The 27,663-nt window shown below is 51.7% G+C and overlaps 1 protein-coding gene across 7 annotated transcripts; it reads left to right on the top strand.

Annotated features, from left to right (window-relative positions):
• The first annotated feature begins 153 nt into the window (after positions 1-153).
• TK2 (thymidine kinase 2) lies at positions 154-27,248 on the top strand. Of its 7 annotated transcripts, XR_004322446.1 has the most exons (11): positions 154-354; positions 1,265-1,302; positions 7,163-7,237; positions 8,905-8,958; positions 11,328-11,417; positions 13,383-13,456; positions 21,343-21,431; positions 22,001-22,080; positions 24,274-24,354; positions 24,722-24,788; positions 25,464-27,248. XR_004322446.1 is itself a non-coding variant. In XM_032486464.1 (10 exons), exons 1-10 carry the CDS (start codon positions 162-164, stop codon positions 25,560-25,562), a joined length of 873 nt encoding a protein of 290 aa, XP_032342355.1. In that variant the 5' UTR covers positions 157-161; the 3' UTR covers positions 25,563-27,248. The 7 variants fall into 7 exon arrangements, 6 of the variants coding, with proteins under 6 accessions (XP_032342355.1, XP_032342356.1, XP_032342360.1 ...); XM_032486464.1 differs by lacking the exon at positions 24,722-24,788 and having other exon boundaries at positions 157-354; XM_032486465.1 differs by lacking the exon at positions 24,722-24,788 and having other exon boundaries at positions 218-452.
• The last annotated feature ends 415 nt before the right edge of the window (positions 27,249-27,663 follow it).

Raw genomic sequence — 27,663 nt, 5'->3', positions numbered from 1 at the left:
CTTGCCAAGTCATGAGTCATTCTGCCAGCTCCCGTTAGCGGGACTGATTTCCAGGCTACAAATGGCAAACCCCTCACCTTCTCCCAGAGGTGAAATGCGACGGAGTCTCTTTAAGAGCGGGCCGGCGGGGCGGGCGCCGGGCTGGAGGCGGAGCGCCGAGGATGCGCCAGCCTCCGGGCCGCCCTCGCGTCGACTCGCGCAGGAAGGAAACCGGGCCCGCCGTATCCGCCCGCCGGGCCATGCTGCTGCGGCCTCTGCGGAGCTGGGCGGGCCAGGCGCTACGTCGTAACGGGCCCGGGAACCCCGTCTCGGGCCCGGGGCCCCGGGGGGCGCAGCGTTGGGCCTGGCCGCTGGGTAACGCGTCTCTCGGTTCCCCTCGCTGGCGTCCCGGATGTGGCCCGCGCCTCGGCGCTCAGCGGCCATCAGCCCCCCCTCCCTGCCCTCGGCTAGCGGTACTGGCCTAAACCCGAAACTCCTCCCAGGCGCCGGGATTTCCTCCTAGCGGCTTGAGGGAGGGGCGGGCGGTCCTTAGCTGGTGCCCCAGGCACGAGCCGGCAGGGAGCGGGTGGGGTTCCGACCCATCTCTTGTTCGGAGTTGGGAAACCCTTTAAAGAGCGGAAAGAACCCTCCTCCCCACAGGTCCCCGTCCTACTCTTTGCCCCATCCTTTTGGCCTTGGGGGAGTTCCGGGCTGGGAGCTACAATTCACCAGCCTTTAATGCACAGGTGGTGGAGGCCCTCCCCTTCAGGAATAGGAGCCCTCGTTATAGCCAAATTCTGGCGTTCTTTGGCCTCAGGCTGTTCACCGGCACCTGAGAACTACCTGTAGGATGTGTGGGCCGCGATGTCAGCCCTGGGCCTGCAGGAGAAACCCGAGTTCCTGGGCTGAAACCAATGCCCGCTGCCCACTCTTACCCGTGCGTTAGAGTGGAGGCCACTCTGGTTTAACTAGGGGGACACCCATCAGGGAGGATCATAAATATAAAATACTTGGAAAATGGAAAGCATAGTACACTAAGTGAGCAAAGCGGAGCACAACTGGGGCCTAGATGTGCCACCAGGACCCAGACAGCAGTTGCAGTGTCACACGCAGGTAGACGGCGGTGTGAGTGCCTCCATCCACCTAAGGAGTGGCCCAGGTGTTACTGGAAAACATTTTTAGCTCAGGGAGCAAGCATAAAAACTGTGGTAGTTTAGAAAAGTAGGACAAAGAAGAGTGAGCTATTTAAAACTGAGTTTAAAAATTGATTTCTTTTCTTTTGTAGATAAAGATAGAGAAAGTGAAAAAAAGAAAAAGTCAGTGGTAAGTCCCTTTTATGTGGATTCTTTCCTTTGTAGAATAGTACACACACACACACACACACACACGTTTTGAGGAGGGGAGTGAAGGAATATGTGCACACAGTAAAAAAAAAATTAATACAAGAGCATCTCCAGGAATAAGGAAGTCTGTCTACACCCCTGAACCCCAGACCCCTTCCCCAGAGGCCACCTCTGTTACCAGTTTCTGGTATGTTCTTCCTGAGAATCTACACAGGTAGGAGAATACATGTATTCATAGCCTTTAGGTGTATTGGAACTGTTAGCTTGATGACTGATTACAAAGGGATTTGAAAAGTGCTCATCCTATGTGGGGAAGGTTGGGGTGACCATGGGTTAGTGGCTGTGAGGGAGTCTGCTGACTGCCACTCCCAAGCCACCATTGCTGAGACTGGTAGTTGTGTGGGGGATCACAGAGAATCAATGGGGTCATGACATGGTTTCAGCCAGTACAGTGACTTTAAGGTGCCAACTCTGGGATGGGATTGTGACTGGTGTGAGATGGAAGGTTAAAGGGTCAAGCTGAACATGTCCATGGCATGTTGGAGCCTTTAGCTGGCTGTGGTGAGGAGCAATATTTCAGTCACCATCAGTCCAGAGGCTCAGCTCCTTATGGGAGCTGAAAGTTGGTGGAATGGCTGGGAAGGGAGTGGCTTGGTGGGCGGTGACAGGAGTACCTTGGCTGGGATCTGCAGAGGGTGGAAGCTGTGGGCAGGCCCTCTAGGGTATTCGGGGTGATGGAGAGGGTCTGGGAAGGAGTGAAATCACATGGAGAAAACTGGTGATTAAAATGTTTGTGATTTATGGAAGTTTGTCGAAACTAGAGGTGGAGTGGGGTATGATGACAGGCACCATGGTGGAGGTGGGCTGTGGATGGGAATTGATGCATTATATTATATGAATCATTGAGCTAGCACTCAGGTGGGAGCCGGGCCTGTCCTCGGTGCTTTCTGGGTGTGGCCTGATAGTCCTCAGACACGGTAGGTAGTTTGTACGAAGTGGTATGGAGCCTGTATTCAGGCCCAGGGCTGCTCTTAATCATTTAAATCCTCTGAGTTCCTCTGTGGACCTGGGACCTGGGGATCCAGCAGCCCGTATTGTTAGTAAGCCCGCGGTCTGATGGGGGAGATGGCAGTGAGTCAGACAGTGGTGGATCTAGAACAGCAGTGAGTAAGAGGCAGGGCTTCTAGAGGGTGAGCACTCACAGGAGGCTTGGGGACCCTTGAGGCCTCCTGGGAGAAGGCGGGGAGGGAACTGCAGGTGCAAGTCACAGAAGGAAGAGAGCCCACAAGCCTGAGGCTTGTGGCCAGTCCCAGAGAGGTAGCCGGGGAGGGCCTTGAGGTAGGGCAGGGGACCGGAGACAGATCCCAACACCCAGAACCACTGAAAGACTTTACTGGACATGATCTGGTTTGCCACTCAGAAAGAAGTGGTGGACCATGGGTAAGGGTGAGGGGCCCTGTTGGGCTGGACTGAAGGCAGAGACGCCAGCAAGGAGGCTCCAACAAGGAGGGTTAGAGACCCTAGCTAGGGCCCAAGGAGACAGGCCCAGGTTCTATAGGTGAGTAGGGCCCAGAGTTGCTGAGTGGGGAGATAAGACATCCAGGGTGTTGAGGGTGTCTGGGCGGATGGTACAGCCTTTCCTGAGGACTGGAATGGGAAGGGAAGCCATATGTGGGTGTTGGGAGGTGATAAATTGAGGTTCACGTGGAACAGGACAGTTAGGGAAGATCTGGGCTGAGCTGCAACTGGGAAGTGAGTCACCACCCAAGGAATTAAAAAAATAAATTCCAAAGTTGAGTTTTAAAAAAAGTGCAAGTGACTAATACTTTCAGACAAACAAATGACCTGAACAGACATTTCTTGAGGGAATTTATTAATGGCTAATAAACATGAGAAAGTGCTCAGCCTGCGTAACAGAGAACAAAAGCTTTTGGAGATGGAACTTTGGAGTAAAAGCTATGGAATCAGGCCTGGGAACCCGGGCTTCAGTCCCAGCTCTGCTATTTAGTAGAAGTGGACAAGTCCTTAACTTCTTAGAGCCTCAGTTTCCCTATCTATATAAAGGGGCAAATAATTCTTAGCTCCTGTGATTGTTGTGAGGACCAATGTGATAATGTTTATAAAGTATAGAACCGATGAGGCTAACACTAAATGCCTAGTAAGTAACAGACGTTATTATTATTAATAATACAATAAACAGAGGTTTAGGTTGAGATATACATAGTATTGGCAGAGCATAGTGAAGGGCTTACTCTCATCCTGCTAAAAGGGGTGTGAATTGGGACAGCATTTTAGAGGGTAATTTGGCATCAAGCATCAACAGCCATAAAAACCCATTAACTTTTGATGCTGTGATTACACTCCTGGAAATCTACTGAAGGAGAATAACCAGCCAGTGACAAGTAGGATCCATGTACAGGGATGTTCACTGAAGCACTATTTATAGTATCAAAAAAATGGGCATCACAACACAAATTCACAATAAAAATAATGGACAGAATTTAACATCCAACAGTAGGGATTTCAATAAGTCATAGTTTATCTTACATGATGGAACATTATTTGGTCATTCAGAATCATGTTTTTGAAAAATATTTAATGACCTGGGAAGGTATTCACTATGTAAGAGATGAAAAAATAAAATAAAAATAGATGAAGTGTGATCCAAATGAAATAATAAATGAACTGTTCATATGGGGAAAAAAACAGGAAAGAAGTATTACAAACTGTTAATGATGCGGAAGTTGTCAGTCTGGTTGAGGGAAAGTCAGGGAGTGGTAACAGTGGGTGTGTATGAGAGAAAAAGATAAAGAATTTGGGGGTTGAGGTTGGGAAGCCTTTCCTTAGTTCTTTGAATGTTAAATGAAATAAAACTGGGATCCTTTTTTTAAAAAAAAACAGCTTTTTGGAATTATATGTAATTTACAGACCCCCAATTCACTCATTTTAAGTATACAGTTCAGTGATTTTTTTTAGAGTAAATTTGCAAGAGTTGTGCAACATCACAGTCTAATTTTAGAACATTTCCATCACCCTGAAAAGAAACCTCGTGCCTGTTTGCAGTCGCTCCCCCAGTTCCAGGCAGCTAGCCCTCTACTTCCTGTATACGGGTTCACCCTTTCTGGACATTTCCTGTAAAATGGAATCATAGCACATTTGGTCTTTGTGTCTGGCTTCTTTTGCTTTGCAGAATGCCTTCGTGGTGCATCTCTGCTATAGCATGTGTCAGTTGCCACATAGTGATACCATAGTGCTCCACTGTGTGGCTGTATCCCACTTTGTTTATCCATTTGTCAGTCGCTGGACATTTGGGCAAGTTTTCTTTTTACTGCAGGTGTCTCAGGGTCTTTAGTAGGACAATACGTATTTTGAATCTTCTTGGGGGGCTTTTGGGCCTGAGCCTGTTTGCTTCTGGAAAGCTTAGTTCTGATTAAACATCTAAATGGTGGTTATCTCTGGAATTATGAGTGATTTTTATTATCTTCTTTTAGTTCTCTGTAGTTCCTTCTGTGAGACTGCTTAAAGTCTTATTTTCAGGAAAAGATGAAGTGTTATTTAAACATAAGGATAGAGGGTACATCCTAGTGTCAGTTAGAATCATGGGAAGTTGGAATCCAGGTCTAATAGCAGAGGAAAGGGGAGGTAAACTTCGGCACTTTCGCCATCTTCACACTCACTGAGCTCCTAGGTGGGTGCTGGGACTGGGTCCTGAGTCTTCAGTGCCCAGCTCATAGTAGGCTCTCAGTGAGCAGTTGAAAGACTCTCAAAGGTGAGAAACGTGCAGAGGAAACGGTATTTGCCCGAGATACGCTGAAATGTAATGATGGTGTCTCAGGGGCAGGATTATGAGCAGCATTTTCTGCTTTGTGATTTTCTCTATATTCTTCAATGGGCATATATTACTGTAATATTTTTAGACATCATTTTTAAAAAAAGGTAAAGACTTTCTTTGCTTGGCTCCTCTTTGTTCGCTCCATGACAGGGGAACTTTGTGCAATTCCCCACACCTTGCCTGCTCTCAAGGGGAAACCAGTCAGTAATCCAAGGCCTTAGATTTACTGACTTTCAGGGTTTTGTGGTGGGACGGTATGAACAAATATTTTTGGAAGAAGTTCTCATCTGAATAACATGTTCCTTGCAGTGAACAGGAAAGAAACCGTCTGTGCAGAATGATGTCTAGGTTGAGCTCTTTTTATATATCTAGGAAGAGGAAACATTATTTCCTTTAAAGAACAACAATAAGAAATCAAATGCACTAGGACCCTAATGGGCTTTCCATTTTGCACACTCCCTTGGGTTTATCTTGTAGTTTCTAGTCCTAAAGGGGTGAGCTGACTAGGAGCGGGACCTGAGGGCCAGGCTTCTGTTGCAGGTGTAATTGTCCAGCTCTTCTGGGTACCTGTTAGGATCAAGGCAGGAGGAGACCTTCACAGCCAGCTGACAGATTGTCCAGTTGCTGGGGAGAGTTTATAGTGACTAGGGTAAAGTGGGACAGCCCACCACGACCCTGTGTTTTATGGGGGTGTGACTAAGGCTCTCCTGGTGTCACGAGAAGGGGTCTGCCAGGCCTGGGTATAAATTCCAGCTCATTTCCCTGCCAGCCCCATCACCTGGAATGAGTCACCTATGTGGCCCACGGTGTTCTGGGTGCCTCCAGCCTGGGTGTGAAGGTCACTGTGCAGCAGGACAGGTCCTCCTCTGGCTGTGTGCATCCCAGGGGATGTGTAATATGTGTTCTCAAGGGCCAGTTTATCTTTTCATGTATGTGGAACTGCCTGTGTCCTCTCATGATCTGCTGGAGCCAAAGCCACTTGGCCTGTGTCACCAACAGTCCTGGCTGAGCAGAGCCTTGTCAGAACTACTGGGCAGCAGGTTCGAGGGCCCCAATTAAGAGTCTGATTCAGAGGGTCTGGGTGCATGCGCCTCTGGTGCTTCTGGAGCAGGGTGTCTGTGGACGACTCATTGAGAAAACCTGCCATGGACTAGTGGTGCAGTTTCCTGCATGTTGAAATCACCTGGAGAACTTTATAAGTTACTGAGGCCCGAGAATCACCCTCAGAGATTGTGCTGGAATTGGCCTGGGTAGTGGCTTCCTTTTGGAGATTTTCAAATCTCCCCAGTGATTCTAGCACATACCCGTCTGCTGCGGATGTTTCCTTTCCCTGCGATGATGTACTTGTAGGAGGCTCCTCGTCTTTGGTAGAGGTAGACCCCTTCCCCCAGTGCAGTTAGTGTGAGCAGAGTGTAGATTCAACCTCTACTCCCTGCTTTATGCCCTTCTAGAGCCTCATTTTTCTCTTCTGTGAAAACGTTAGGAGCCGCTTCTCAGGGTCAGGCAAGGTAAGGTGCAGGATTGGTGTACGTTACCCATCGTAGTCCTGCTGTCCTGTCCTAGTACCTTCTAGTCCATGGCCGAGCACGTCCTTCTGCACAAAGCAGTGAGTCAGGTCCAAGGTAACACACATGTGCTTCCCAACCTCAAAGCCATCAGGCTCTGGTTAAGGAGGAAGGACACTTAGGCCTAACATCTGATAGTCTAAGGGGTTGATCTAGGGAAGAGCAGAGGAGGGTGGCCAAGGGCAAGCTGTGTAGGGTCTAGGTGTTGATGTAAGGAGAGTCTGTCCTGGAGGGCAGCGGGCTGTCCTGAAGCCTGCCACTGACGGGGAGGATCAGTTTGTTACTACCAGTGGGACCTTGGAGGTTTCCTGTAGAGGGATTTTTGTGTGTACACTGAAGTCTTAGACTGAACCAGTTTGGCTGTTTACCTGAGCCCTTCCCTAGAAGTTCTCCGCTGACACCCCTCCAAGTACTGGATCTAACGTGCATTTGTCCTTTGCTAGATCTGTGTCGAGGGCAATATTGCAAGTGGGAAGACGACGTGCCTGGAGTTCTTCTCCAACACAACAGACATCGAGGTACGGCTTCCACCCCGGGTTCGAAGGAACTTGCAAAAGCTTGGTGGATTTATAAAGGGTACGAAGCCTGTCCAGTAGAGATGCTGCTGGGGAAACTGAGTGTGTCCTGTGTGACTCCCCCAGGAGAGGCCCTTGGAAGCTCGTGCCTGGTTTTCCCCCAGATTTTGCTCTGTGCACCCTTTTCCTTGGCTGACTTTGCTTCGCATCCTCTCACTGTAAGAAATCTTAGCTGTGAGTGTGACTGTATGCTGCATCCTGTGAGTCCTCCTAGTAAATCATCACGGCTGGTGCGTGAAGGGGCCACATCCCAGGCCAGGCTGTCTGCTCTGGGGGCTGTGCCCTGGTTTGGTTCTTCTACAGCATGAAGAGCTTTGTTGGCTCTTCTACAGCATGAAGAGCTTTGTTGGCTCTAGGAATACCACTCAGCCTTCAGATCTCGGCTCAGTGCTCTCTGACCTCCCCAGCCAGGTACCCTCTGTGATGTTGGTTCTTGTGGCCCTTCTGTATCCATATTCCATACAGCTTCTCAGGGTTTGAAAATATGTGTTGATTTCTGTGATTATCTGATTAATGTCTGCTTCCCCAGTAAGTTTAAGGTTACATGAAGGCAGAGCTGGGGTGATTTTGCTCTTGCTATATCCTTGGAGCCTAGGGTGGCACCTGGCACAGTGGGGACTCGTTGTTTGTGGAGTGAAAGTGCCACAGATGGGGTGTAGGTCCAGGCTGCCTGTGACCCAGCCTCTGGTCATGCTACTCAGGGGACAGGAACAGAGTGTTGAAGACTCGGAAGAAGGAGAGGGAGATTGAGAGGGGCAGAGAATGATTCACAAAGGAAGAGATATTTGAACTGGATTTTGAAGGATGTATAGGAGTTTTCCATGTAATGAAAGTTGAGGTGAAATGAGGTGAGGTGGGCATACTGGGCAGAAGGAACAGCATGAGCAGAGGTACAGAGGTGTGAAAGATGGGGGGAGGTAACTTCAAGATCCCATGCATTGCTTTCCCTTGGTCTCTTGTGACCTTGTGGGACCTGCTCATACGCACCTGAAGGTCCCCAGAAGGATCTGCATATTCTCAAAATCTTGGGTCCAAGAACACCATTTAAATTCTTTCCACCACACACCTGCACACGCAACAAGGCTCTTGCACAGTTTAAGGAGTGTACTTAAGAAACACGACTCTTCGCTGTCAGGGTGCCTGATGTAGAGACCAGAAGAAGGAACCGGAGCATCGCATGCTGCCAAGGTCACCAGAGAGCCCCCAGCAGGAAGCTGGGCTCAAGCCACAGCCTGAAGTGCCTGAAGTCGCCACCCTCTTGTTTCTGTCACCTCCCTGCCTACTGGCCCGAGGTGGTGGGCAGTAACATGCAGGAGGGATGGGAGAACCTGCCTTGCCCCCAGGGAGCTCCCAAGGCAGCCGGAGTGGTGGCAGTGGCGTGTGCATGTACTTGTCTGCAGGGGTGGACAGAGTGGTTCTGAGGTCATTTCTGGAAGTCTTGCAAGGAGGCCACGTCTAGATGGAGTTGTGGCCTCGCAGGGAGGGTTGCTCAACTATTTTGGCATCCCCTGGGCACCCAAATCTTGCCTCTCCCTCCATCCTCCCCTCACACTTGCACACCTTCTCAGAGCTAAGGCACAGCAGCTCTCTGATGTTTTCTTTCCTTGCAGGTGTTAGTGGAGCCTGTGCCCAAGTGGAGAAATGTCCGAGGCCATAATCCTCTGGTGAGTATATTGTTTCCCACGTGAACCGCCAGCTTCCCCCTAAGTGTGCAGAACGGAGGTGCTGGTGCCTGAGCCTGCACGCTGCTCAGGCATGTGTCCTCACTCTTAGCTGGGTGGTGGGGGCACGGGAGGGATGAAGACAAAATGCCGCATATCGGTGTTCAGAGGTGAAGGCTCTCTGCTGCCTGTCAAGGCATGTGCAGACCCCAGGGACCTCCTGCCAGCTATCCCAAACTCTTCCCAGTGGTCCGCCCAGGCTGTCCAGGGTGTCTGTCTCCTGCTGCTCATTCTACCCCTACCCTCTCCTAGAAGAAACCCAGGTCTCCTCAGCCCTATACCCCTAGGACCTGTCTCTAAGTAACCAGGTTCCTTGATAACCCTGATTTGGGTTTGCACTTAGCAATGCCCAGGGGCTGCCTCAGGCTCACCCTGAAGCTACCTGTCTGCTTTCCCAAGGTGGGCCCAGCCAGGCCCCTCCCACCTCCTTCCCCATTCTGAAGGCTCTGCTCTGTTGCCTGAAAAGAGATGGGTGGAGCCTGGGTCCTGTAAGAGGAGCTTGAGGAAAGGATGTGGATCTGGGCTCCCTCCTCATGATGGAGAGATGATTAGTTTCATTTTTCAGGTGAGGAAACTGCGGCTGAGATGAGTTGCCCAAGGTCATACAGCTGGTAAATGACAGATCTAGCTTTGAACCTTGGACTTGGGAGATCCTTTGCTCTCCCCTATTTCTAGCAACAGAATGGGCATCTCCTTGAGTGGTTCTTGGTTCTCTGAGTGTCACTAGGGGCAGGGACTGTGTTTAATTTGGCTCACCATTGTTTGCTAGAACATAGCACACTCTGAGCACATAGTAGGTGCTTGTTCATTCATTCAGCCAATATTCATTGCATGCCTGCCATGTGCCAGACACTGTTCTAGATGCTGGGGCGGTGAGCAACTCAAAGCTTCCTGCTCTGCTGGCCCTGATGTCCCGGTGTGGGGAGGTAGGAGACAGTGGAATGTATGCTATGGCAGGTGGTGATAGGAGCCATGGAGACATATGAAGCAGGTAAAAGGGTGTTATTTAAATAAGGCAGAAAGGCTCGGAGTCTTTGAATAAAGAATCCCAGAGACATGAAAAGAGCTTCAACTCTCAGCAGGTGGGGAAGATGGAATGGCAGCCCTGGGTGTAACAAAGAAGCCTCAGAAACATTCCTCTTCTCTAGGAAAATAGGGAGCACCAGGCCTGGATCATTATGTGAGAGAACCGGGGTGGCCTACGTTAGGGGTTAGAGGTGGCATTGCACGTGACACAGTCCCAGTCTCAGAAGCCTGAATATCCTTGGTACAAAGGGCATTTCCAATGACAGTTTTATAATAAAAAAATAAAAGAATTATGTATTTTTACACAAGTTTCCGCTCTGCACAGAAGAGCAAGATTGATAGTTTAGTGAAAGGTCTCAATACATTACTTTCCCTGAATTGGTTTTCTGATGCAAGAAGGTGTTTGTTTCTGCACCTGTCAGACAAGAGGAAGTGTTTCTCCTAACCATTGTGAGATTTTCTTTCACCTGCAGTTATGAGTCTGCAGTTTTCAATGCAGAGCACCAATTAGCAGCAAGATAAAAAAAAAAAGCAAAAATGTGGAAAAGGGCAAAGTAGAATTATTAGCAAGTGGAATATGGAGCATGAAGTATTTTGTGTCTACAGGCAACAGAGAGTGAAGGAGTGCGGCTTCTGTTTTAGAGAGGATCGCTGGGGAAGGCATCTCTGATAAGGTGACATTTGAGCAGAGACCATTATTTATGTGAGAGAGTGAGCCGTGAAGACATTTGGGGGAAGAGTGTTCAGACAGAAGGCACAGCAGATGCAAAGGCCCTGAGGTGGGATTGCACCTGGGTGCTTGGGGAACACTAAGGGACTCGTGCGGTTGGAAACTCACTAAGCCAGAGGAAGAATGGTTAGAGACGAGAAGATGGAAGCGGTTCTCTAGGGCCCTGTGGGCCTTGGTAAGGGCTTTGGATTTCATTGTGAGTGCAGTGGAAGCCAGGGGAGGTTCCAAGCAGGGGAGTGATTGAGGACCGGCTCCTGCAGGTGTAACAGGCTCACTGGCTGCCAGACAGAGAGCAGACTGCAGGGACTCAGTGAACGTTACTGAGTGACTGAGTGAATGCTCCCTGGGACTTTATATCAGCTCCTTTTACGGCTGTTCCTAGGCTGTCCTGCAACTGCTCCAGTCTCTGTCTCTGTCCACTCTGTGACTGTGGTGGGTTCATCTCTGGCTCCCGCTCAGCCCTGTAGGTCTCACAAGATGGCTGTCAGTGACTGAAGAGACTGGAGTCCTGCAGATACCGCATTCTGAGGTAAAGCGCTGCATTCTCCCCCCGCAGGGTCTGATGTACCGTGATGCCTGTCGATGGGGCCTCACCCTGCAGACCTACGTGCAGCTCACCATGCTGGACCAGCACACTCGTCCTCAGGTACATTTCAAGTACTTGGTTTCAGCCTTCTTAAACACATTTCTGCGAATGAGGGGCATGTGGTTGCCAGGAAGGGAAGCCTCACGAGGAAGCCCTGCTGGACCTTCAGCGCTGCCCAGCCTTTTCTGTCTCTGAGGCCAAGGTCTGTGCTCCAGCAGCTCTCTGAGGACCAGCCTCCAGTGCGCCCCCCCGCCACCCTCAGCTAGCCAAGAATGTGCTCTGATGCCGTGGGAGCCCGAGTCTTCATGACCCTGACTGCTCCTGGGCTCAACCCCTTTAACCCAGTTCTTCTCAAAGTGTGGTCCCTGGACCAGGAGCAGCAGCAGCACCCAGGAATATTGTTAGAAACGCACATTTTCTGGCCCCATCCCGGACCCGCTGAATCAGAAATTCTGGAAATGAGGCCCAGCATCTGTGTTTTTATCAAGCTCTCCAGGTGATTTTAATGCATGCTCTGTTTGTTTGCATCAGACCCGCTGATCTAACCTTCACAAGGCCTGTTCAGATTCTTGGTTCAGATTCTTGAAAGAATCTGATTGGCTCAGCTTGGGTCATGTGTCCAGCTCTGGGCCAGTCAGGTGCTGGGGCAGGTCACGGGGCACCAACACGGCTGCTCAGGCCCCTTCCATCAGCGGGGGTGTGAATAGGGGCAGAGTCTTTTAGAAGAAGGCTGGCTGAGGAGTCCCTGCTTGACGCCTGTAGTTCAGAATGGCAAGACTGGGCTGGAGGCCCTCCTGGAAGGAGATGGGAAATCCCTACAGCCAGTTACTCTAGGACAGCCATGGTTTGATGGCTGAATGGTTTGATGCGGGGCTGGGCACTTGCAACCACAGCTATCATTCTAAAATCTGCATCTTTTAAAAATGGAGAGGTATGAGCAGAATCGTATGAATTTCTGTCTCTCCAAAGATCTCTCTAAAAGACACATCAGAGGGGGATCTGAGGTTGGCACTCACCCTACTTTTCCTGAGTGGGGACTCTGTAGTAAACATAATTGTGTCTAATGTATCTGAATATAATGAGCCATATGTGTGTCCCTCCATTTAAGGGAATCTATTATCATGAAGGAGGCAGAGAGAGAAAGAGAAATGGACAGACTGAGAAAGAGGAGCAGGAGAGAGGGATGAATGGGGCGCTAGCAAGACGGGCAGAAGAGAGTCTCAAGTAAGGAGAGGGTGGAAAACTAGTAAGGAAGGTGGATGGGCAGATAGACACATGGGGAGAGACAGTCAGGAAATTCTGGAGTTATGACTTTGAATCTGCCTCTCATTTGCTCATCCAGGTCCCGCTGAGTGCTGTGGGCCAGGCTGAGTGAGAGCAGTAAGCTTGCCCACCTGGCGTCAAGATGAAGGGCCTTTCCCACTTCCCAGTAGAACACTGTGGACAATGGGAGAGGCCATCTGTGGAGGGTGTGAGCCCCACAGCAGGGAGGGGTGATGTCAGCATCATCCTCCTCCCTCCTGGACACAGTCCTTTCCAATTTGGGAAGAGGTGCAGCAATCCCCAGCCAGCCCTGTGAAAAGGCAGCGAAGTTGGCAGGCGTTCTTTTGGGGTTCCAGAAAGCTGCATCCCAGCCCTACCTCTGCTTAAGCAAACGCACCCTACTTAGGTCCATAATAATCACCTCACTTTGCACTGGCCACCACTTTCCTGGGCAGCACTTGGCAGTTTTTCTAGCACTTCCCCAAACCCACAGCCCAGCGGAGCCTTACCTCTCCTGTGAATAGGGCCTCCGCCTGGGCGTTGCTGCACTGACCACTAAGCTTCAGGGTGTGGGAAGGGTCTGGGGCTGAGAGAGCCTGATGTGGGACATGGCTTTCCTCTGGCGTCCGCCTCCTTTTCCCATGACTTCCCGATTCTTGTATTTAGAGCAAACTGTACGCAGGGGGAGCAAAAGGCATTCTTCAGAGCATCCTAACCCCTCTCTTTGCCTGAGTTAGTGAATCACTTTCTGTTTTCTTTTAGATGTCACCTATACGGATGATGGAGCGGTCGATTCACAGCGCAAGATACATTTTTGTAGAAAACTTGTATAGAAGGTACTGTAGTTTGCACAATCGATAATTTATTAAACCATTAACTTTTTAGAAATGAAATTGGAACTTGTTTATCTAATTGACAGATATTGAGTGCCTATTGTGTTGCTAAGTAACGCTGTGTGACAACCAACCACAAAACCTCAGGGGTAGACAGCTTTCCCAGTTGATTGCTCGGCCGTCGGCAAGGTAGGCTCTGCTGACCTCGGCTGGGCTCGATGTCCAGGGGTTGGCTGGTCTAGGATGGCCTGGCCAGGGTGACTGGGGTGGCTCATCTCTCTTTTGCTTGCCAACCCTCCTTCTGGGACCAGCGGACTGGCCAGGGGCAGAAGCACTGGTTCTTTTTCTGGTCCCTGCTTCATGTTTGCTAACATCATTGGCCGAAGCAGGTCACAGAAGCCGACCCCCGTCTGAGAGTGGGCAGGGCCCCTGTGGGTTATGTGGCAGAGTGGGAGGATACAGGGAGGGGTGAGGGTTCAGAGTGACTAGAGCAATCATTCAGCACGGTGGGTGGGATATTTGTTGTGATTTCACTCAAAGCTGTCTTCTGCCCTCACGGGAGCACACGCTGTCATACAGACACGGCTGGGGGGACTTTTGGTGGCTTGCAGTGCTGCAGCCTCAGAGGTGTGGGGCCCCCACTCCTGTGCTTAGTTGACTGCTGACATTTCAGGGTCCCGGGCAATGGGCTGCAGGCTGGAGTCGGAAGCTTCAGCTTCCACACCCTTCCTCTCTTGGTAGCTGTGTGCCTGGTCCCTTCTTGCCAGCCCCCTACATCACTGCTCCTCCTGCTCTGAGCTTCATGGTGCTGCCGGCATCCCTGGCCGAGCTGGTCCTGACAGCTGGTCCTGATACCCTCCGCCCATCACCCACGAGCTGACTCCCTGTTCCCTCTCATCTGCAGCTATCGTCCTAGATGTCACCTCTCTTGACCCTCCCCAACCACCCTGTCTCAATGGGTTGAGCCCCTTGTTATTCTTAATTACTTTTTTCTGTTGGTTTTCTTCAGCATATTTAAGACAACTGCTATTTAGGTTGAACCATATGTAATTGTTAATATTTGACCCATTTTGACCTACAAAATGGCAGTTTCATGCAGTTTAACTTAGTATATATTTATTTGTTTGTCCATTGTCTGTCCCCTCAACTGGACCATAAGCTCCTTGAAGACGGGGATCACATCTGGCTTACTTGCCTAGCTGAGACCTAGCACCGAGCTGGCCCTGGATGATGCTTGTTAACTATTGCTGAATGATGAGACCTCTGGCTGGTCTTTCATTTCCAGCCCGACTTGTCCCGCAGCTGTTTCACACCCCTTGTTCTGAGGGGGCCACAGAAAGGGTTCTCCGTGGGTCCTGAGCTGCCAAGGATCGTGCCCTTGAGTCTGTGTGGTCTCACGGGGTCCTCTGCCCCCACCCATTCCAAGCATCCCCAGTACTTTGGGGTCAGGGTTGGCAACCAGGGCAAGTCCTGACTGTAGCTTTGTCCTCTGACCTCAGAACTCTTATGGGCTCTGCCCTCCCAGCAGACAGTGTTCCTGAGGCTAGAGCTCCCTCCTCAGCTGGCTTCCCGGGTTTTCTGTGGGGCTGGGGGGTCCACTGCTAGGTTTATACAACCCTTTGTTCTCTCTGCTCCCTGCTCATTAGTGCCTCTGCCACAGGGAGGACAGGCAGTGGGGAGGACGAGGGTGTCCATTTACTGCTGCGACAAAAGTGTAGTCTGAGGAGCGGACCCTGGCAGTGGGGCGGGATTCCCTGGGACCCTTGCCTGGCTGGGTTGTCCCTGTCTTCTAATTGCAGTCAGCCTGGCCGGTTCTGTCTGGCAGCCTGTGGCTCTTTTTGAAGAGGGTGACCTGGAATGGAATGACAGAGGTCAAGGGGAGAGAATGGGGTGTGGACCGAGGTGTACTTGGGTTCCACCTCGGCTCTGGAGTCTTTGTTCCTAAACCTCTCTGAGCCCTTCTCCTCTCTAATTCCCGTCACCCATCTCGGGAGAGCCTTTAGAATGGCTGCCTGGTTGAGGTTTTGTGACCCTTGCCCACCTTGATCTTCACAAAATGTGCCAGTTTAACCCTCCCTCTTCCTCATAGGCTGCTTAACACCTGGTGAACTCACCTAGGAGCTATTTGTCTTTGCCTGTCGCGGGGCAGGTTTGAGTTTTAGCTGATGTCCCAGGCTTTGCTTGCTCATACCCAGGGCTTTTCATTACAGCACTTCTTATGGGTGGTTCTCTATTTCCTCATCTCTATGGCTGTGGTCCAGTTCACTGGTCCAGATAACAGGGCCCTGCCCTGGGCTGTTTCATGGGTTGGGTAGGAAAAGGCTATAGCTTTTATTTATTTATTTTTTTTGAGCTCTTTTCCTGCCCTGTTACTTCATCTTTATGCCTCCCTCTGGTCCTCCCAGAATGCCTGGCATCTGTGGTTAGGGTTTCTGTGGGACAATGAACCACAGTGGAAATTTTCAGCATCATTGTTTCTGTTCCAGCTAATTCATACAGCCTCCAGAGGGCACAGATCTCCCTGAAGGCCTTATTGGAGCCTCGAGACTGATTGCTGGGATCACTTGATGGAGCCCAAGGGCTGTGGATCAGCCTGTGGGCACGGGTAGTCCAGAGGCTGCTGGGAGCACCGGGGCCCCCTGGAGGGCCAGCCCAGCCACCACTTTGGTTTTCAGGGGGATGAGAGAAGCCAGTGGTCCTTAGACCCTTTCCCTGGAGTCCTCCAGGGGCCTTGGAAAGCTCACCCAGGCGGCTGCTTTCCCACATGCCGTCTTGCCCCATGTAGCCCGAAGCAGCTTGCTAACCAACTGGAAATTTCTTTGAAGTTATCTCTGTTATCTTAGAGATTCACTTAGATTTTGAATTCTGTTCTGTAATATATCCTTCTGATTGTATCTGTAACAAACACCATGCTCAGCATGTGGCTTGGAGTCCTCCTTCCCTTAGCCACACTCCCCAGAGTCCGAGTTTAAGAACCAAGGAGTGGGGCACCTAGAGGCACCTTCTTCCTAGTTGGGCAGGAAACTAACCAGGAGGGCATCATCCTGCACCCTGCTGTGGAGGGCAGCCGTGAATGAGGAAGCGGTGAGACAGCTAGATTTCTCTCTTTAAGGCCAGAGACTTCAGGCCTGGGGGTGCCCCCATGGTGCTGGCTCAGGAGAACCAGGCCTCTGCCTCTTTCTACCCATGCTCTAGGTGGGCTTCTCCCATACACACTGTGCATCTCATTAAGGTGCCAGTGCTGCTTTGCCAAGTCCAGGGTGGGGCCCAAGAGCCTGCATTTCTACCAGACGATCGCCTTGGGTGGCCACCATCCTGGTCAGGGTTACACTTAGAAGGGCAGCCTCAGAAGAAGCTAGTAGCTGGGTGGCCTGCAAAGAGCCCTTTGTCCCAATGCCTGGCCCTTTCCCCTGTGACTTTTGCCCCTGTAGCTTCCTCGGGGCCTCATCTGAGCCTTTGGAGTTGTGAGAGTGAGAGCCCGGTCCTGCGGGCTGTCTCTGGGGTGGCCAACGCAGGTGTAAGTCCTTCACGGAGCAGGATTTCCTCACTACCTGCGGTTTCTTCATTTCTCATTCGTGGCTTCCGGTTTTGGTTGTTGGGGGTTTTGTTGTGTGACTTTTGTTTCCGGGGTCTCTAGGTATATTCCTAGGTCAGGAGTGAGGCAGCTCTAAGCCCAAGGTTTTCTTTCTGGGGGCACAGTGAACAGCGTTTCCAGCCAGAGCTGCAGCTCAAGAAGTGATGAGTGGGAGGAAGAGTAGCGCCTGGGCTGGCTCTCTGCACGGCCGCCTTCCTCAGGAAGCCTGCTTCTCTCCGTGCCGTGGGCCGTCCACCAAGTGGTGTTGAGAATGTAGATGTTTTGGGAGGTTTCTGCTCCCCTCAAATACAGATCATCATCATTTTGAACCTAAACCAAATGAAGCCTAGAAACTGGTTTGGCTGGAGCCTTTGCTTCTACCCAGAATAGGATGTTTTGGTTCCCACTCCAGGGGGCGTTTGGTTGCATGCTGGGAACCACAAGTCGGCTTGCGTGGCGTGTCAGCTCCTGCCTGGGAGCTCGCATGGGGACAGCCCTTTCACAAGGCAGCCTTGGAAGTGGTCCTCTTCTCTTTCTCGGAAGCCCGTGCAGCCTTGGCTTGGAATCTGAAGGGACTGGGACAGAGGGCGTATGGTAGGCGTGGCCCCGCTGTCTGCAGTTGCAGGCTCGAGTGCCCAGAAAAGCTCGTGCACTGGGATTCTGCATCCCCCAAAGCAAAATTTCCAGAAGGGCCTTCTTGCCTTTTGAGCCTCGGACAAGTGAGGAGCTCCCCCAGGGAGAGACCCCCTTCTTCCACCCTCTACTCCCACCCTAGCAAGTTTGGGGTCGGGGAGTGTACATGCGATTACGCCACCAGGGGTTAATTGCCTAAGAGGGAGATTCTGGTTACACAGACTCTTTATAAACATAAAGAACCTAAGGCACCTTGGAGGTGCAGGCGCTGTGCTTGGATGAAAGGCTGAAGGTGCTGACGAAGACTCGGGAGCAGAGCGGCCATGCAGACAACTGTGTGGCCCCAGCCCTGTGGGCTGAGTAATCGAACGCAAAGCTTTTACAGGAATGCCTGGTTGGCGTTTTCAGAACAGAAGTAAGAGAATTGGGTGGGGCCCAGCAGGGGAAGTGACACACTGACTCATCTGAGGCTGGTGATGAGGGGGAACAGTCATGAAGACCCTGTGTTTGGAAAAACAGGCAGGTCCTCCTACCATGCTGACGGGCTCTGGGGCTGGGGTTCCTCCTTGCTCTGGTCTGGAGCCAGGACTCACTGCCTGGGTTATGGGCCTGAGGACCATGGCTTTCTTCCGGCTGAGGCCAGAGAGACACTGGGTGTGCCCAGAACAGCCCCCTCAGACCAGGGAGGGCGAGTAGTGCAAGTGGGGGCATATGGGTTTGGGGGCCGCCAGAACCCGGCTTAAATCCCTGCTCAGACAGAGTTGGGCTGAATTTCTCTGGGCCTTACTTTTCCTCATCCATAAATTGGGGCTGAAATTGAGCTCACAAGATCTTATGAAAAACAAAAGACAGTACTGTGCACAAGGAGGCTGGCATCTAAGTGTGCAATTTCTGTTCTAATCTGGGCTGTGCAGACCGGGGGCTCTCTGGGCCTCGGGGAATGTGCTAGCAAACTGCCAAACAAAATGGTCAGCAGGATTCATGTGAACCTATGTCCTTGAAGGGAGGGTCTGCTTCCTCTGTCTGCTCGCAGCGGTATGGTGGGAGCCTGCCCCCGGTTTGGCTGGGTCAGGGTGAGAGATGGGAGGCCCCTCCTGAGACCACCTGGAGCTGATTTCCAAGGGAGTGGTGGCTCTCGGGCCCTTGAGATCCCACAGGGTGTGTACCCCATCCCTACATCTCTGTGTACCTCCCTGCACACGTGACACTTTTTTTGTCGTGTTGATCAGTTTGGTTTTAGTTATCACTGTTCTACATGTGTCCTGAGTTGTGACTCAGTTCATTGGTTGGAACTCTGGGGATCCTCCCAGCTCTAGAATTTGACAGAATCTCCTTTGGGCCTTGCAGACACATGTGAAGCTGTGAGTGGCAAAGGCTGGCCCCAGCTGTCCAGCGCCAGTGATGTGGGAGTCTGTGTGTGGGGCTGCTTTCCCTCCATGTGCTGCTCACCGGCCACACCCTTGATTTGCCGGTCTGTTCTGTGTTCCCAGGCTGTGTGTTTGGTGGAGGGGGTGGGGAGCTAATCAACAGCTTATTTTTTGCAAATCCTCATTCCCTCAGAGTCAGCTTTGTTCTAGAGAAGGAAGCACGTCTTGAATATCATATAGTCTCAGCTGCAACTAATTGAAACCCAGCTCCCAAGTAGCCTGAACAATGTGGTTGTTGCAGGCTGTCTAAATGGCAGGCTTTGGTTTCATTCGGTGGCCCTGGTGCTGTTTCTCTGTTTTCTGCTCTGTGTCTTATTTGTGTCCTCAATATGATTCCCTCATGGTGACAAAATGGCTGTGGCAGAACCGGGCTTCTCACCTGCTGGCCAGAGGGTTGGTGTCTTGCCAGTGGCTTTCCTCTAAGTGTGAAGAAGCATGGTTTCCATAAACCCCAGCAAACCTCCCTCATGTCTCACTGGTCAGGTTAGGCCCCTCTGGCCAGGGGAGAGGATGTCCAGTTGGTCTACCCTGAAGCTTCGGTTAGGGGTTGGGTTTCCCTGAAACAGTCTTGTGCTATGGACCCTGAATAGCTAATGGGATACTTTTAAGGAGATAAGAAGAAAGACTTGGGGGATGGGCAACCACCTGTCCTCACACCACACCTGTGACCAGTCAGTGCTCACAAAGTTGTTACCTTTAGTCCCTGAATTTTGTTGCCTCTGGCTCCCCTCTACAGTGTCCTGGGACTTCTTCCCCTTCCCCTCCCCCACGAAGCTTCCCCACTTATTTGGGGCGGGGGCGGGGGCGGTCCTCACATGCTAGTGTGTTCTGGTCTTTCTGCTGAGGTCTGATACCTGAGACCCCCCAAGGCACTAGCAACTGCCCCCCTGCTGTCCTCTCAGCCCCCTGTGTTTTCCTGCTGCTGGGCCAGGCACAGCTCTTCTGCACAGAGGGCATCGCGGTGGTCTCGGGGACTAGGGGAGCCCTCCAGGCTGGGCCGCACCCTGTCGTTTGGGCCTCCAGGCAGGGCTGCTCATGCCCTTAGTCTTCCAAGGGCCTCCCTCCTCGCCCATCCTGCTCCCTCTCCCAGGTGGGAGTCAGTTCCCAAAGCCTGGGGCGAGGAGGCAGCTGCAGACCACCCTCTCCCCTGGGGGCTTTTCTCCTGCCTCCCCTTTAGTTAGCAATCAGAAGCCCCCAGCTGCACACAGCTCGGGCACCTCCACTCCCTGTAGCCAGCCTTGCCAAACCCAGTTCTGAGTGGATCCAAGACAGTGTTCAAGACAAGTGGAGGACGTTAAAGGGCACAGTTCCTCTCCTGGGCCTTTGAGGGTCACCCATCCACTGGCCAGTTTCTTTCCTCCAGCTGCTGCCCCTCCCCTGGCTCCTGCCTACTTGTTTCCTCCAGGGCAGAGAGGACCTGCAGGAGCTGGGGACAGACGCCCTATCTCTCTCTCTGGCTCTTCTTTTCTTGTTTTTCAGTTATCATTTTAAGTATGTAGTAATGCCTTCTCATCCAACCCTCAATGAATTGAGAACTATATGTTGTTAAGTTTTGGAAAATACAGAAAGGGATAAAGAAAAAAAAAAAGTCTTCCATAGTCCTACAGCTCAGAGAAAAGCACTGTTAACCTTTTTGTGATTTTCTTTCCAGTCTTTCTTCCAAATGTGTGGATGAATACTCTTGAAGATATGACTGGGTCATGCTATATACAGTTTTATATCATGCTATTTCATTGAATGATGAGCATTTGATTATGAGCATTTTCCATGTCATTAAATATTTTACAGCATCATCTTTCACCTGCTGCATGGTTTTCTATTATATGTACCATGATTTAGTTCTTTGTTATTTTTTAAACGGTGCTACAGTGGGTATCCTTGATTACTTCCACAAAAATAAATTTCTAGAGGTGAAATGGGTTTGCTGCTCCACCTCCAGGCCTGAGTGGTCCCTGTTGTCAGGGGACAGGCTTCATAGCCCCTTCTCAGGGAAGTTCAAGCCCCAAATGGATTCTCCCATCGGGCAATGCCAGGATGAGTGCTGCATTATACTGTAAACCGTCCCTGGGCAGCGGAAGGTCAGAGGTATCTGGGGTCCTTGTCGTCACTCCCCATCCAGTATCACGTGATCACACTACTCCCAGGTGCCCTTGGCAATGCGCTTTCCATGAAAGCCATGCCCAGATGCTTTGTGGGATGGCGCAGCCCAGGAATGTTCTCTTGGGAGAATGAATCCCTTACAACTCTCGTTATAGTGGGAAGATGCCTGAAGTGGACTATGCGGTCCTGTCGGAATGGTTTGACTGGATTGTGAGGAACATCGACGTGTCCATCGATTTGATAGGTGAGACAGTCCTACCCGCCTCCCTCCCCTGGGCCCAGTGAGGATGTGCTTGGCTGGGGCCCCACCCAGCAAGGGTAATGGGCAGGGCCCTCACCATTGGCCGGTCTTTACCTGTATGAATCCAGCCACCCCTTCTGGAGATGTGCTCTGGCTTGTGTTCCTCAAGCTGCTTTCCCCTCAGTCCCTTGTGATCTGATGGATTTTCCTAGTTTGTAAGGGAGGGAGGAGGGACAAAACCCAGACATTTACTAAGACCCTCTGTGTGCCAGGCCCCATGCTAAGCTCTGTCTACATGTGGGACCTCATTCAGCCTCACGATGACGCTGTGGTGCTGGTGACACGGAAAAAGAACAGAAGTCAGGAGTCAGGCCAGTCAGGCCACACAGCCAGAGCCGGTCAGTGGTCCAGCTGCGAGCTGGCCCTGTCTGTGTTTCCTGCTTGGGGCTCCTGGCAGGTGTTTCTCTCCGCGCCTTTCCCAGACACCCACGTACCTGCCTTCTCCTGCCCTTGGCTTTCACTTCCAAGCCTTGAACCAAGTAATTAAAGCCACATTTTTTTTTTAATCTCAGTTTATCTCCGGACCACTCCTGAGACCTGTTACCAGAGGTTAAAGATGAGATGCAGGGAAGAGGAGAAGGTCATTCCACTGGTAAGGACCCCTTTAACCCAGGTAAAGATGCCCTCCCACCTGGCCTGGCCCCACCCACCGTGAGATCTTTGTGCTGCTGTTGCAGAGAGAGAAACAGGAAATGAGCATGTTGAGGGTGAACTCTGACTTCCTCTATGGCTGGAGACTTGGTGCCCTGTCTAGATATGCTTCAGTTCCTGTGGCCCCACACTCAGTGGTTGGCACCATTTGTGCTCAGAGGCGTCCCTTCTCCCCTGCCCGCCCAGGCATCACCAGGGCTTGGCTGGTCCACCTCCTGAGGATTGCTTGCCTTTGTGCCCTGCTCTGGGTCTTTGCTAGGACGTACCCACCTGCTTGTTGCTACATGCGCAGAGCCTGGCTGGGAGATGGTACTCACTGGTGTTTGCCCAAGGCCTCGGGTTCTGGCCTGAGCCATGTCAACTCAAGTCAGGACAGTTGTAACAGGCTCAGACTTCTCTCCCTGACCCTGGTCCCTCATTCCCCCATCTCCCTCTGAAGTTCAGCCTCCACACTACAGTTTGGTGATGTTTCCAATACAGAACACCACTCATGATTTCCCAGCCCCAAACCCTTTAGTGCCTCGCTGTTGTCTAGGATGAAGTCTCTACTTGTAGTGTGCCATCCAGGATCCTGCATGGCTGACTTCCTCTCCTGCCACTCCCTGCCTTTCATGCTCTGACCATAAGGAACTAGTTGTGGCCACACACACACACACACACTCACACTCACTCTCTTTCTGTGTCTCAGTCCCTGTTTCTCTCTCCTTCTCACCATAGAATTACAGATATGCCTTTGCATAGTGGTTTCTTTTGCTTGCCAAGTCTGATGTTACCTCCTCCAGGAAGCCTTCCTTGACCTTCTCTCCACTGTACTCCCCCAGCCTCTGTGCTTATTATGGTCACAGTCATTGGGAGAAACATACTGAAATTATTTATGTGTTTGATCCCTGTCCCTCACAAAACTACTGTGAGCGTTTTAAGATTAGATCTTATTCCCTCTGCATCCTCAGCATGTATCCCAGGGCTTGGCATCTAGGAGTTGCTCAGTTAATATTGAACTGAATACCCCATGTGAATGCCACTGGAAATACACAGACAGATGCCGGGCAGGCATTTGCTGGGGTGTCATGGGGGTCTGAGCTCAGAATGGGCTGGACTAGAGGTCCTAGAAGGCCAGTTCAGCCCCTGTCCAGCTTCGTGGGGTTCCCAGAAGGCCTGTCCAGCTCCTGAGGCCTGCCTAACCTGGTTTCCTCCGGGCCCAGCAAGGTAAATTCCAGCCATGAAGGCCCGAGCATCACTGCAGGCAGCTGCTTTGAAGTCTGGGGACAGGAGTGATCAGAGGAAGGGGGAAATGGAGCAGAGTTGGCCCATGCTGGAATGGGGCAGGACAGCTCTGTGTGGTGACCCACATGCTCCTGAGAAATGACAAGTCTGGAGTCCCTCCAAGCCCTTTTCCAAGACATTGTCTTTGCGGTTTTGACAAGGCCTGTAGGACGAGTCTGTTGTTGCTGAGGGAGAACTCGGTGGTGGATGAAGAGGCGGCAGTGCCATTTACCTTTCTGGGCTGGGAGTAAATTGCCACTTGAGGAAGTGTTCGTGGGTGACTGAGAGCACCTCGGCCTGCGTGTGGGAGAGCGCATGCAGTCCAGTCCTGCCGGCTCAGAGGCGTGTCCAGGCCTCTTTTCCCTTGGGTTCCACCTTGTCAGGCTTTCTTAAGTTGGTCTTTATGGTCTAGAGATCCATGGAGCCGTAGGTTGTCTGGGGCGGGCTGGAGCAGTGGGGCTCCTAGGCCAGTGAGGGCTTTAGTCCTCTTGGTGGGAAGGACGGAAGGGAGGGTTCAGAGGCTACTCAGGCCCCCATGAAGGTGTGGTGGCCCTCCTGATGGAGAAGCAGCAGAAAACGAGAGGAGGCAGGCAAGAGGGTGTGTATGAAGCACCAGTGGAGTAGACTGTGCTGGAGGGATGGGCCAGCCGGTCACAGTGATGCTTCTGATGGTCACGATGCCCGGGCCCACTGGTGGGGTGCTAGGCCGTGTTTATCATTGTCTGCCTGAGCCACGTTGGCTGTTGTGAGCTCCTTTGTCCAAGCCACTGCCCCGTGGTCATCGCCATTCACCCTACCTGCCCGAGACCTTTGGCGGGAGAGCTTGCTCCCTTCCCCGCCCCCACAGCCCATGCATTTGTGTTCCTGGCAGGAGTACCTGGATGCTGTTCACCACCTATATGAAGAGTGGCTCATCAAAGGGGGCCATTTTCCTGTGGCAGCCCCTGTTCTGGTAAGTCCCCTGCCAGGGCGGGAGACTTTTCTAGAAGGAGGGGTGCCCGGGGGAATGTCAACTACTCTGCAGTCTGTGGAAGGGAGGGCCGAGTCCCTCAGAGCTTGAGAATTCGGAAGAACGAAGCAGGGAGGGTGGAAGGGACTCTGTCCCACAGTCCCCATTCTGGAGTGAGTCTCACACACCCATGACACAATAGCATCTCATTTATCTAGCATCGTCATTGAAGGAATGTTCCAGGTGGTTGGAGCCCCTAGACCTGGGTTTTGGCTTTAACCACTTGGGGTGGTGGGCTTCTGACACACCTGTCCCTCTCTCTGTGGATGGCAGGCCCAGGGCCTCATTGCACCTTTTCTTGGTGACCCAGGGCATCTGAAGGAACATCAGTTGCTGTTCTGGTCTGTCACACAGTGATGCCCTTAGGAGGTGCTGAGGTGTGTAGGACTGTTTGCCCCAGACTACTAATGCCTTTGAATTCCCGTTTGCTTTTTACCATAACCCCCTCTCTCCTGCTGACACTCACCATCTCTGTGTTGATGTTGTGTCTGCCCACTCAGTGTTTCCCTGCTTCCCCTGTCCCCTCGTTTTCTGATTTGCTGCTGCCGAATTTCTTGAGGCAGGCAAGTGGGTACCTCAGACTGTTAGGAGCACGTATGCAGTGGGGGAACTGAGGGACGACCGTGCACAAACTTGCACATGGCCTTGGGCGTGTCTGTTTGGGCTGCTCAAACACTGTACTCGCAACTCTTCCAGGCAGTGAGGTTTCTGGAAAGTGAGATGTTACTGTACTGGATTTTAAAAGAAAACTAACTTTCCCCCCTCATTATAGAAAAGTGGATGATATAAAATGATGAGGAAAAAAAATCATTTATGAGCTTGCCACAGGGATGACTGTAGTAGATTCTTAAATGAAAATATAGTTGAGACTGGACTGACCTAGAACCAGGAGCTCTTTGGCTCTAACCTTGCTTTTTCTCTGCCTGTGACCTTGGGCTTCCCTGCCTCTCCCTGCCTCTTCCCGCCCACCTCCGTCTCTCTCTCTTCCTCCGTGAAGGGAGGATGGTGTTGAGGTCAGATGCAGCCCAGTGACCTGTGTGTTTAATTTCCAGGTGATTGAGGCTGACCACGACATGCAGAAAATGGTAGAACTCTTTGAACAAAACCGGCACCGAATATTAACTCCAGAGAATTGGAAGCGTGGTCCATAGGACGGGAAGAGCATGCCAGAAAAGTGCCCGCTGCTGCCAAGTTAGCTATTAGGAGCAATTTGGAGAAATCCGCTCTCAGGAGGGCTTTCTATCTGGCCACATTTGTCTTCCTAATGGTCTTCTCTCCTTCACCAGTGTCTTTATCCTGGGTTTCTGGCCTTCGAGGGTAAATGACATAACAGGACCAATGGGTTTGTCACGCCCTGTGGTGCTCACAGCCTTGCATCCTCCGGCACCTTCCCTGGCGGTTTCCCACCGCTGGATCCCTCTAAGTAAGGGCAGAGCCACCTGATATTATGCTGGGCACATGGTCTCAGCCTTCAGAGGGTGAGGTAGGGATCTTACATCCCAGGGGAGGAAGTTGAAGCTCAGATAGGCTAAGGGACTCCTCAGGGTCACATAGCCAGTGACGGTGGCATCAGTACCATTCAGACTTTTGGCGACTCTGAAACAACCTCTTGCCCCAGGCTGCCTCATCCTGAGAATCCTGCCTTCTCTGCTGGAGACCTCACAGGTGTGTGGGGAGGGCCCACGGTACATACAGCCGGCACCATCATTTTCTCATGATTTGAGCAGCTTTCAAGGACAGTTAGCATTTTTAGATTTTTTACAGAATTGTGCTGTGTTTGGCTTGAGCCCAGTGTTCAGTGGTTCCCTAGCGTGAGGCCCACATGGCCCTTAGTACGTCGTCCTTGGGACTTCCGCGTCCTTAGGAGCATCGTGTGTTGGCTGCTGAATGGTGCTTGGTCTCCTTGGCGACAAAGGTCCTGCTTGAGCTGCTGTTGATTCCCTTTGGGGAATGGCTTGTGGCACTGAGCTAGGGCAGGGGGCTGCCAGCCTGGTTTCTGAGGCTCTTTACTCCATAGTGGCCTCATGTGAGGAGCTTTGCCCTTGGAATTCCTGAGAGTTTGTGGCCCGGGGGAGAGACACAAGTGGCCTTAAGTCTTTCCGAAATGTTTTTCCATCCAAGGGGACACGTTGGGCTGTAGAGCATGAAACCATCTTTATTAGTTCAGAGGAGATCTTAGCTCCGCTCAGCTATAACAGTGCATTGAAGGCACAGCTGTCTCCTGAGTCAAGTAGGAAGCAAGAGAAAGGAACATTCTCTTTGGGGACAGTCTGGACGGGGAAGTCAGGGCTGGCAAGCAAAGGCTCTTGCAGCACTGGTGCTCCTGACGTTTGGAGGTGAGTGGAGAGAGCTTCAGGAAGCCCAGCTGCAGACACGGGGAAGAGCCTGCTGTGAACTTTGGGGAAACAGGCCTCGGCCTCTCCGGTGCGGCGGTCGGTGCACATGAAAGCTGGAAGGCCTCATCCCAGCCTCTGTGTGAGTGTGGCATCTGCGATACAGCTCTCTGGTGCTGAATAGGTGACGGGTGCTCCTGGTGGTCCAGACCCAGACGCGGTGCTGAGAGGGGAGTGCCCTGGCTCCCATCTGGGCCGACTCGGGCCGTGGGGCAGTAGCCCAGTGGAGACGTGTCTCAGCCCAGATGTCAATGATTGACCAAAAGCCTGGGGGAGGCAAAGCCTCTGCTACCAGGTATCCTGACATGCCGGGACCATCTCTGGGACTTTGTAAACAAACAGTCCAGGTTTCCCCACAGCTCAGTTTGAGCATCTGTTTCGGGGCAAATGACTTTTTTTTTTTTAATCTTGTTCTCTGGTAGCCAATAAATCCTTCGCCTAAAACCTGGTGTTAATTTTGGAGTGCTTCCTGTGCCAGGGATCTTAGCTCCTTGCAGCATTCTCATACCAGTAGGGTAATTTTTTATTTTTTAAACACCATGTTTCCTAACATGAATGTCCTAACATCCTAACATGAGCTCTCTGCCCTCCCACCCAGCACCATGGATAGGGTGCTGTAGGCGTCTGCAGGGACCGGGGCTGTTCGTAGAAATCTCCCAGCTCTGAGATGTTACATGGAGTGGCTGGAGCCCAGCCCACCGAGGGCTGACCACCCCCACACCATGTGGCAGGTGGGGCTGGTGGCCGCAGGGGTCACAGAGTAGCTATGAACACTGCCGAGAACCAGGGCAAGCAAAGGGCAGAGGGCATGTGGTAGGCATGGGCCCTGGTTCTTTGAGCAGAGGGAAACGCTCCCCAG

The sequence above is a fragment of the Camelus ferus genome, chromosome 9 (assembly GCF_009834535.1).
Source record: "Camelus ferus isolate YT-003-E chromosome 9, BCGSAC_Cfer_1.0, whole genome shotgun sequence".
NCBI lineage: Eukaryota > Metazoa > Chordata > Mammalia > Artiodactyla > Camelidae > Camelus > Camelus ferus.
Note: the sequence above shows the minus strand (reverse complement) of the source record. Positions and strands in the feature narration are given on the sequence as shown.